Source organism: Sesamum indicum, linkage group LG6, assembly GCF_026168435.1.
Source record: "Sesamum indicum cultivar Baizhima isolate 11 linkage group LG6, ASM2616843v1, whole genome shotgun sequence".
Taxonomy (NCBI): Eukaryota; Viridiplantae; Streptophyta; class Magnoliopsida; order Lamiales; family Pedaliaceae; genus Sesamum; species Sesamum indicum.
Window position 1 is genome coordinate 4,600,558 of NC_142662.1, and position 11,214 is coordinate 4,611,771.

The 11,214-nt window shown below is 32.1% G+C and overlaps 1 protein-coding gene across 3 annotated transcripts; it reads left to right on the forward strand.

Annotated features, from left to right (window-relative positions):
- Positions 1–220: 220 nt before the first annotated feature.
- LOC105165117 (3-oxoacyl-[acyl-carrier-protein] synthase I, chloroplastic) lies at positions 221–4,050 on the forward strand. 3 transcript variants are annotated; one of them, XM_088881479.1, is made up of 9 exons: positions 227–438; positions 589–757; positions 1,338–1,693; positions 1,792–2,223; positions 2,570–2,743; positions 2,822–2,935; positions 3,023–3,124; positions 3,211–3,277; positions 3,665–4,050. In XM_088881479.1, exons 1-9 carry the CDS (start codon positions 385–387, stop codon positions 3,730–3,732), a joined length of 1,536 nt encoding a protein of 511 aa, XP_088737605.1. In that variant the 5' UTR covers positions 227–384; the 3' UTR covers positions 3,733–4,050. The 3 variants fall into 3 exon arrangements, 2 of the variants coding, with proteins under 2 accessions (XP_088737605.1, XP_088737606.1); XR_016065881.1 differs by lacking the exon at positions 3,665–4,050 and having other exon boundaries at positions 221–438; positions 2,862–2,935; positions 3,211–3,248; XM_088881480.1 differs by lacking the exon at positions 227–438 and having other exon boundaries at positions 622–757; positions 1,321–1,693.
- Positions 4,051–11,214: the final 7,164 nt, after the last annotated feature.

Here is an 11,214-nt window from a genome sequence, read left to right on the forward strand (position 1 = left end):
TTTTTGTTAGAATACTTGTACTTTTAAAGAAATATTTATAGTTTTTCAAAAAATAAAAAATACCTTATAACTATGACATTTTTTTTTAAAAAAATAAATCTCTATATTTATCTTTAATTATATGTAATTCATCAAACTAATTGAAATACAAACCAATTACATAAATTGGTTGAGGTCTAACACAAACACAGTGTGTGCTAGAATTTCGGAAGTGCCACGTAAAGAGCTAAACATTCATTCATTGCTTCACCAACACCACCTGTGTTTGCAGCTAAACGGCTATAACTATTTTCCAGCTCTTGCAATTAATGATAATAAAGTTAGCTTCGGAGAGAGGAAAAGGATTTGAAGTTGCGATCATCGCCAAATCTTGTTCGGTAATAAATGGTTGTTGGCAGAAACAGAGAAGGGCGGAGTCTCCAACACCGACTCCTAAAAGCAAGAAACTTTCCTCGTTAATTCCTTCCCCTCCCCTGTTTTCTTGTTTGTTTTCTCTATCCTCCTCTACGCCCTTTCCCCCTCTTATATAACTATCAAGAATCATATCTTTGGTGGGAGGAATTTTAGTGTTTGATTTTGGTTGTGAAGATGGCCGCCATTGCTTCTGCGTCTTCGTCTGGTCTGATCCTGGAGAAGAGTGGCAAATCATCAGCAAGAAATGGGGTTTCGATGTTTCAGTATAATGGCCTTAGAGCAGTAGAAACCATGCATGTGGGCTCAACTGGGATTCGGACAACAGGGTTTATCTCTACTTCTTGTACGTCTGATTATGATCGGCGGAAGACATTTTTGTGTTCTTTCTGTCCCAATGTGTTTGGTTTTAATGTTTGTTGTCGGAATCGTGGAGTTCTTTGCTTCAACTTTACTGCTTCATGATCACCTTTCTGTGCTCTGTGTTCGTTCCAGAATCAAGATTGAAAACTATATATGAGTTTAGTTTGGTTTGTAATAAGATAGAACTTGAACGAGTTTTAAGCAAGTTAAACAGGAGTCGAGTTTTCGAGTAGTTTGATATTATTACTCATGTTTTATTATTATTTCACTAATTGCATTGACGTCGAGCCAAGTTTGAGGACTTATCGAACAAAAAGTTATTTTGAGACTTGGTTTCTTATTCTTTACAAACTGAGGTCAAACGAACTTTTATTGATTGATCTTGAATAAGTATTGAATGGTATGTTTTATTTTTCGATAGTAGCTGAAGGTTATATTATTTTTCGATAATGAATTTGGCAGATATTCTGTTTGTATGATATGATACTGCTGATATGTTTTAACATAATACTATTTTGTTGTGTTGGTTTTTATGTTCTGATCAAGTCACTTTCTCTAAGTAGCAAAGTGGGGGAGAATAAAAGCAATGGCTTCTCCAACAGTTTCCGCTCCCAAGAGAGAAACAGATCCTAAGAAGAGGATTGTCATAACAGGAATGGGTCTCGTTTCGGTTTTTGGAAGTGATGTAGACACATTCTACAATAAACTACTAGATGGAGTAAGCGGAATCACTCCTATAGACCGATTTGATGCTTCCGAGTATTCAGTTAGGTTTTCAGGCCAGATCCGTGATTTCACTTCCAAGGGCTACATTGATGGGAAAAGTGATCGCCGTTTAGATGACGTCTGGAGATATTGTTTGGTTTCTGGCAAGAGGGCCCTTGATGATGCTAGCCTCAGCAAAGACGTGCTCGAAAAAGTGAACATTTTCAATTTCTTATCGCTGCATGTCATTCAGATCATTAGAGCGTATTCCTTACTACCAAAAGGTAAATGATTTCCTTCTGTGTGTTGCAGATGGACAAGACGAGAATTGGGGTGTTGGTAGGATCCGGCATGGGAGGCATTTCGGCTTTCAGCAACGGAGTGGAAGCCTTAGTACTAAAGGGATACAAGAAAATAACTCCATTTTTCATTCCTTATTCAATCACCAATATGGGGTCTGCATTATTGGCTATAGACACCGGTTTAATGGGGCCTAATTACTCCATTTCAACAGCTTGTGCGACAGCAAATTACTGCTTCTTTGCTGCAGCAAATCATATTAGACGGGGCGATGCAGATATCATGGTGGCTGGTGGAGCGGAATCTGCTATTACTCCTGCTGGAGTCGGAGGTTTTATAGCTTGCAGAGCCTTGTCCAGCAGAAACGATAACCCACAGGAGGCATCAAGGCCATGGGACAAAAACCGTGACGGTTTTGTCATTGGTGAAGGTGCTGGCGTACTGGTACGACTCAATTAACTTTTCCGAGCAGATGTTTTGTTAAGTTGAGAAACTTATAGCTCCACATTTTGGTGTGTAATCCTGATCCAACTTGACAAGAATCACTCATTTAATTTCACAAATTGTCATGGTATGTTAATAAAGTCCTAGCCCTGAAACTTAATTTTTTCCCTCGGGTCAAGCTGAGCGCCCTGCAGTACGGTATAGTATTTATAGGCTTTATCTGGAACTAGATTTAGAATCCTTTTGTACTTTTTTCTGATATCTTGAAATTCACCACGTAAGTCTTGCAGCATTGCAGCACTTTTTATTCTTATAACATGAAACTTTTGAAATTTGATGCAAGCAGATCATGGAGAGCTTGGAGCATGCTGTGAAGAGAGGAGCCAACATTATCGCCGAGTACTTGGGAGGTGCCGTGACCTGTGATGCTCATCACATGACTGATCCTCGCAAAGATGGGCTTGGTGTTTCATCTTGCATAATCAAGAGTCTGCAAGACGCGGGCGTGGCCCCTGAAGAGGTTGGCTTATTTAATTCGCTGGTTACGCCTTTAACCAAATTCTTGGTGTATTAACACTAGATAATTTTCGACCAACAGGTTAACTATGTGAACGCTCACGCCACATCAACACTTGCAGGAGATTTGGCTGAAGTTAATGCCATCAAGAAGGTCTTCAAAGACACGTCCGAGATAAAGATGAACGGCACAAAGGTGATTAATCTTTTGTAATATGGTACATTGTTTGAATCATATTTCTTAGCTAATCTTACTAAGATTGCTTCGTCGTCTGTTATCTAGTCTATGATTGGACACGGGCTAGGAGCTGCCGGTGGACTGGAAGCAATAGCGACAATCAAAGCAATCACGACTGGCTGGTTACATCCGACGATCAACCAATATGTAACAAACAACTACTAATTTTGCAAATTTTCTGAAATTATGAGATTGTGCTATCGTCATGTCCTCATCTTGCATTGTATGTGCAGGAATTGGAACCTGAGGTCACCATCGACACAGTCCCAAATGTAAAGAAACAGCATGAAGTAAATGTTGGTATGTAATATTATCTTTGTCTTGCCTTAACTTCCACCGGTTTTCATGTGTTCTGATATGTTCAAATGCATTGAATAATGTGGTCCAAAGTAGGTAAAAACATCATGAAATCTGAATTGCATATTTGGTTCAACTTCTGACTTAGCATTGATAATATAGAGTTTCTTGCGCCATTACTTTCAGGCATCCATAGGAAAAGGGAAAGCATAATTACATCGACACCCCCTAGAATTACATATATTACAAAAAATCCCTCGATTTTGGAATTACATAACAAATTTTTACCACTTTGTCCCCCAGGGTATTTAGGAGTGTTATTGTAATTATCTCATAAAAGAAATTCGTTGCATAGTTTATCGGTTCTTATGATCAAATATGACTTTACAGCCATATCCAACTCATTTGGCTTCGGCGGGCATAACTCCGTGGTCGTTTTTGCACCATTCAAGCCCTGAACGAAGCTGATACGAGTTTTGATCCATCGAAGCTTTTTCTCCAAAGGAAGTAGTGATTTCTTGGTCGTGTGTAATTTCAAGAGGAGTATAATGGAGAATGAGAGGAATACTACAGGACGTTTTGTAACCTTGGACTAGTTTGATTTGATTCACAATGTACCTTATAAGACCACATTCATTGTAACAAGGAATAAGATTGTAATACAGTGTTGTCTGAGGACTGTATATGACCTTATTTCCCTATTTTTAGTGCAATAAAATGTGGGAGCAGAGCAGCAAAAATTGCAGTGTAGATTCTGTTTCCTTCAAAATTACTGACATTGGATCACTCTCTTCAACATGATAATATTAAACCTGCATAAAATGTATGCTTTGCTTATTTCCATTTAAATTTCGCATGCTTACATTTGAATCAATGGATTTAAATTAAACTGAATTTAGAGAAATAATTTCAAATGATTCTATATTAGAAAATTTTGATAATTGTTAATGTTAATTAAAATATAATTCAAATTTAGAGTCAAAGGATTAGAAATCACTTAAATTTAGAATTATTCAAATAAATTTAAATGATTTATCAATAGGGATTTGAAATCCACACCTTGAATTAGTCAGTCCAAATATTGCATTTCAAAAAATTAGCTATTTTAATTTTAAGCTTTAATTCGTTAAATTTTACAGAAATATCACAAGCATGACACGAGTTTCGTCAAGTTTTGAGGGGCTTCGCTGATGTTTTCGTCATAAATTTAGCAGAATTAAAGCTTAAGACTAAAATTAAAAGTTTTTTGGAGTAATTAATAATAGGACCAAAATTATTAAAAAAAAATAATTTTTATTTTCAAAAATAGGGATAGGGGAACCTTGAAGATGGGTGATAGAAGCACTTGGATATGAAAGAATGATGATATGTGGAATCTGGATCTCACCTTTTATTATGATTTACAGCTTGAAATGATGAAGTTTTTGGGTTCCAAGTGAGTTTGTTTGTTGGGTGGAGTTTCCACTTCCACAAACCCTAACCCTAATCACCATCTAATTTGCCTTTGTAATCATTAATTCATGCCCATTAACTTAATTAATTTTCACCAATATAATCTTCACTCCACCTTCCTTATTATATACATATTCTCTAATTATAAATTATAAGTTTTAAATACCAAACCGGTATTATAAAATATTGATATTAATATCAACTTTACATTATTTTTTATTTGACACAATCAACTATTATTAATTAAAATAACTCGATTACAATCATTCCTATCAAATATTAAAACCTAATAAAGACAATTATAACAATTAGACACGTATCAATAGTATCAGATAAATCATATTGATTACATGATCACTGCAGAGTTTCTTCAAAATCGTATTAATCACCCAAGAAAAAACCAAATATGCAAGAAACCAAGATTATATGAGCTCGCAGCTTTTAGCTTCTACATCAAGTACAGCACTCGATCAAAAAGTTCCGCAGCTTATGGCTCTTTCTCCATGGAGGAGAAGCCACAAGCTGTTGGCAACTTAAAATAAGCTTTTGTCCTTCAACAAAAAGCAAATCATATTGGTTATTCATGCCCATATTCACACGCCCAAAACCTAATATTCAAATCATGTCTATCTGAATTGGCGATTTTGAGGCCCATGATTCTAACATTGTGGGTTTGAACTCCAACAACGTATGTGATATTATTTTATTATAATAGTAGGTGTTGAACTCCAACAACGTATGTGATATTATTTTATTATAATAGTAGGTGTTGATTAGATACAGTATATTTTTTATATTAATAATTATAATTAATTTATTAAAAAAAAAAAAAAAATGATAATTTCAATTAATCGTTACCGACCATAGTGGAGATTATTTTAAGCTATAATCTGTGTCGTCATTTCCTTGGTCATCATCACTTGCAATTTTGAATACTAAACCATTTTGCAATTATCATCATCAGCTTAAATATAGTCCGACTTTTAGAGGCAGTACAGCTTCTAGCTTATTTTACAAGTTTTGGGTTTTAATTAATCTACAAAGCTAAGTCCACAAATGAGTTTTAAAAAGCATTACTGCTTCTAGCTTTTTGATAAAGTTGCTGCCTAGCTATGTGCATTATAGCTTTTGCACCAACTTAACTACAGCTTAATCAATTAAGTTGTGATGAGCCAATTAACTGCCTGATTATTACTGGATTTAACAGTACTATCACATGCCTAAGTTGAGATTAATTCATTAATTAAGTAATTATAGTTTGTGATTATCAATTTGGTAAAAACAATAATGTACCCTTATTTAGGGCCCTCCAAAGTTGGAGCGGAAAGTTTACTAATGATGTTCAAACACAGTGGTTTGAAGTTGAGGTTTCGAGAATAAATTTGAAGCCGTGGGTTCGAGCCCCACATAATGTTTGGGTATATGTTTGAGTCTATGTGAGTTTGTTGTTATTGATGTGCTGATCGAATTGACGTATTGCTCGATTTATTGAGATATTTATGTAATTATTTACTTATCAGTTTAAAGGGTCGGAGCAGGAGTTTAAATTATTTGAGTGTATTACGAAGTTGTATCTGCGACGAACTAATTTAATCTTTTAATAATGAAAAATAAAGGATTATGCCTTTTGATTTTGTTTTTTTTTTAATATTTAAGGCAAGTAAAATGGATTCATTGAAAGATAATTTAATCCACTTATAAAATATATATACCTTGTGAAAATAAGCTGATTAGATGTGTTTCATACCAACAACTTACTTAAGTTCCCTTGTCTCCGTTGGTAGGTAAGCTAACATAATTAGATCTAAGATAAATAAAATCTAATTGGTCAAAATTCAAATTTTAAGGGTTTTTTTCCTAAATAAAAAATATCATATAGTTACACTAATATAACGAAAAATTTAAATAAACCGTACTCGGTCCTGCTGACACGTGACATAATTAACGTAATTGCTTAGCGTAACGAAGATTAGTGTTAATGTTGTTTGAAGATTAATATGTCACAATCATTACAATTAAGTAAGTAATTATGTTCTTTTCATGATTAATGACTATATTTTCTGTATGATTTATGCTTATTATACAAACTCTTATTATAGTCATTAATCTGTCAATTTCTCTAGCCAAGTTTGTACAAGTTGACTTCTTTATCCTATTTAAATATTCCAAATAAAAAATATTCAAAAAAAAAAAAAAAACTTTACCCCTGAAGTATGCTTATGATCGCATTTACCCTCTTAAATTTATAAATGGTTACAGAAACCCTCCCTCGTAATTTCGACTAAATTTTTTAGAATAAAAATGTCCGTATTATTTATATTCCTAAAATAAGTTTATTACCATCATCCCTTAAAACATAATTTGCATTATTACAAAAAAAATTATTTAATATAAATATTACCTGACATTTGTGTTTTTACAATTAATCTGTATAAATTTAACTGTTTGAAGTTTATATAATTTGTGCACTGTGTTGTTATATATATTGAACATTTATATGTATTGTAAAATATGCAAATCTATACATGTAATTGATCTATAAAATCTATATGTATACTTTATTTAATATAAATAATATACTTTACAAAATATATTTGTATATATTGAGCTCGTAAATATTTTTTCATATAATTTACAAAAGTTATAAATTAAATGTTATTTTTTAAATAAAAGTATGAGCTAATATTTAAATTCACTCAAAATAGTTTTGGCGGACAATCTTAAGAAAATATACTTAACGGAGTAAAATAAAACGGATATGTGGTAATTATAAGTAAGAAGGGCAATTTTTGTTTTATCAGCCACATTATTTCCGGGGTATAAATAAAATATATTTAACCAAAATCTTAATTCTTTTCACTTGCCTACCCCTACACCCATAAAATTAAAAAAATAATAAATAAATAAATAAATATATCCATAAATAAAAGGTCCAATGGATCTCAAGTTTCATGGGCCAATACATAACCCATAGGTCTATAAATTAATTTTTAAAAAAATAAATAATAAGAAAATAACCCCAAGCCATGGGGGACCAAATTCCAAGAATCATGCCTTTTCCCATTGTAATAATACTATGTCGTTTTGCACATTCCTTTAAGAAACTCAAATTTAGTTCCAAGATTGTGATCACATGGATTAGAACCCAACTTGCTCTTTTTCTATTCTCATCATCAACAAGAAATATGCAAAAGACTGAGGTGCATGGTGAAAAAAGGATGAAGATGAGGGGCCTGCCGGCAATTTTCACAATTTTCATATTAGCCTCCACACCGGCTAGTTTACCTTTTTTCTTTTAGAGTAAACTACATCGACAGCTTTGAGGTTTGGCCAATATATACAAATACTTTTAAGAAATATTACGCTAATACCGTTCAAAAAAAGTAGCTTTTGCATCTTAGGGACTACAAATGTAATTTCTTCTTTTCTTTTTTACATATTCTTTTGCAGATATAAATACTTTGTTGGTGCACAATTTGTATATATTCTTACTGAATTATGGTTACTAAATCATGTGATTCTGATCGAAGTTGAAACTACTTAATTTTTTTAATCCAATTTAAGAAAAAAATTTATTTCTTAAATTGCAAAATAACTATAATTTAAAATTTATGGTAAATTAATATTATGTTACATAATCAGTTCAAAAACATAATTTTCACCATGATTAGTCAATATTTGTTATAATTTACCTATAAAAAAAATATTCACCTTGATTTTCAACTTACAACTAATATTTTGGACTCACTACAGTAAATAATGACTAATAGTCATTTTACAGTCATAGTTAATTAGTAATTATATTTATTTTTATTTTTAATCATACTAATTAATCATAGCAAAACATCATAAACACATCAGTTTAACCTAAAATAGAAATTTTAAAAAAATAATTATAGAAATAACCCGTGCACCAATGAATAAAAAAAATATTTAATAAATAATATATGCAGGAATGCAGCTCTTGAAGGGGTGGAAAGGTCAGATCATAAAGCAGAATTATAAGTGATTTAAATTAAAAATGGGGGATGGAATAAATAAATAATATTTAAAAGGGAATTAGCACAAATAAATCTAGCTGTTTGCCTAATTAGACAGACAGACTGTCACATAACCTGAATTCAATTGGCTTGTCGTGACTCTTTCTCTTCCTTCTCCACTCAAAAGCTTAAAGGGGTTTTGGTTTTAAGTCTAACACAAACTAATCTAGGACGCTAATCCACATCATTAAGAGCTAATTATGTCTTAATACTACTTAAAAAATAGAGGGCCCCACTGTAATTAGACAGGAAATAATCACGCTGACGTGGACTCTATAATCCAGACAATTATGTGAGGAATATCTAAGTCAAGAACTTTGTGTATATTAAGGAAAAATGAAGTGTTAGAGGCTAATGAATAAACTATACATCAATTAATGAGTAATCAGATAAGAAGTAAATGCGGAGAGATGAGTGCTTGTTTGGTTGTGATTGAATATATCAAATTTATATTTCGAGTGCAAACGTAAATTTTTTATGTTGTTAATTTGGTCCCGTTTGTGTTTAATTCAGTCAAAATTGTATTCTGACGAGATGCTAGAGTTTAGACTGTACAATGTCAGCCAACAAATTGGGATAATAGATTCATTCGTTAGTTAAAATTTATTGATATTAACAAAAAAAATAAATGATAATACATATTTATCATCAATTGACTTATTACTAACTATTGCAGATCAAATAAATATTTTTCTGACAAAATTACCCTTATTCATTTTCATACTCTAATGTATTTAGGAGGTATATCATCACCCGTATAAAGGTAGTTTAATTATCAAATATTTGTTTGACCTGCAATAAATCAGTAATAAGTCAATCGGGAGTAATTATGGATTTTTTCGTTCAATTTTGTTGTTAAAAATCAACAAATTAAGTGAATTTTAATTGATAAAGATATTTATTCATTAAACAAAAATAAACATTAAAAAATTAGATATAAATTTTAAATTATAAAAATTTATATATAATTATACCAAATATCATGAAAGAGCAGTGTAATTTTCCGTAAATTGTTTGATTCTCCGTGCTCCACTTTGGTAGATTAGGGAGTCATCGTCATTCGTCCACTCTATTTGACTCATTTTCCTCAATCAAAATCAAATGATGTCATAATTCCTAAATAACTTAATTAATAAAAATAAAATTAATAATGTAGTAAAGAGATGTGCCCACAATGTGTGGTCGTGGGTGGAATATGTGCAAGTCTTGTTGTTTTATATCCTTAAAGGGGACAAAGAGTTGCTTAATTACTCAAAGATTCAAAGTTGTCTCCATCTTTTTTTAATTTAAAACTATACCCTTTCAATCAATAATCGCTTTCCTTTTTATTCATGTTTTGTCTTTCTTTTTTAATCTCTAAATAATTGATGTAATATTTCACATCCCATTTCGAGTACAATTTTAGTGAAACGATACTTTCAACAGATCCATACAAGAAATACCAATGATCAGTTCGATGCATTTTCTAGTAAACAGGGAAAAAACTTTGAGTACCGTTTTCGATAGGCTTGATTTCAGGAGAGAGAAATGTTTTAACGATTAATGATTTGAGAACTCTTTTAAAAAAATGAATTTTGAGGTATTTATAAGGATTTGAAATTCACCATTATACCCTCGGATTATTTTTACTTTATTTTTTTTCAAAGACAATTTTTAATGCGACTTTTAGAGATTATACGTCGAAAAATCTGTTCCCAATTCCTAATAATGTTTATTTGTACCACAAATGGATTAAATTTTTTGGATGTTGTAATAAATTGAGACAAGAATGGATGCTGATGCATTGACTGGAATAGGTAGATTGGAGTTGGGCATGCATGGTACAAATAATAGTGTGTGTGTTGGCTATAATTGACATTTGCTAGAATGGGAAACACAAAAAAGTTTGAATTATTGTGTTTGAGGGTCATCACAGTGTTGTTGAAGCTGCTCTTTTTCTAGCATATGCTGAAGCTGTCACATTTGATTCTATTTATTCAGACAAAACTTTCTCGTCCACACGCTCAAAAGTCACATGTTTCTCTGCCTGTGTCTCTGTTTTCTTTTCCATTATTAGAAATTAAATCATCACTGTTGTGTTGTTTCATAAAACCAAAAATGATCAAATTTGATTTGGACTATAATTCTCCTGCGTCTCAATAATGTAAATCTCATGGAGGATTGTAAATCTTATAGACTTTTAATTGCCTTAAAAGAAAATATTTAAATTTTATTATTATTAGGTACTTTCAGCTTAAGGTATTTGGAGCGGCTTCATGAGTATGTTGTCTTTAACAAGTAAAGGTACACCTTAATATCTAAAGTATTAGGGTTATAAAACAGACCACTGTCAGAACTACACCAAATAGTCCTCCGATGCCAAACTCCGCCGAGAGGAAAGTCTTTAAGCCAAAAGTTGAACCTGGAGCGTCAATGTAGGCTATTTACACGTTTTTCTAATTATATATT

What these genes read in the sequence shown, in the direction of transcription:
- LOC105165117 (XM_088881479.1), top strand. Translation starts at nt 385, where the DNA reads ATGGTTGTTGGCAGAAACAGAGAAGGGCGGAGTCTCCAACACCGACTC. An exon ending in ATCCGACGATCAACCAATAT is followed by an intron (nt 3,125 to 3,210) that starts GTAACAAACAAC and finishes TTGTATGTGCAG; the next exon opens with GAATTGGAACCTGAGGTCAC. An exon ending in ACAGCATGAAGTAAATGTTG is followed by an intron (nt 3,278 to 3,664) that starts GTATGTAATATT and finishes ATGACTTTACAG; the next exon opens with CCATATCCAACTCATTTGGC.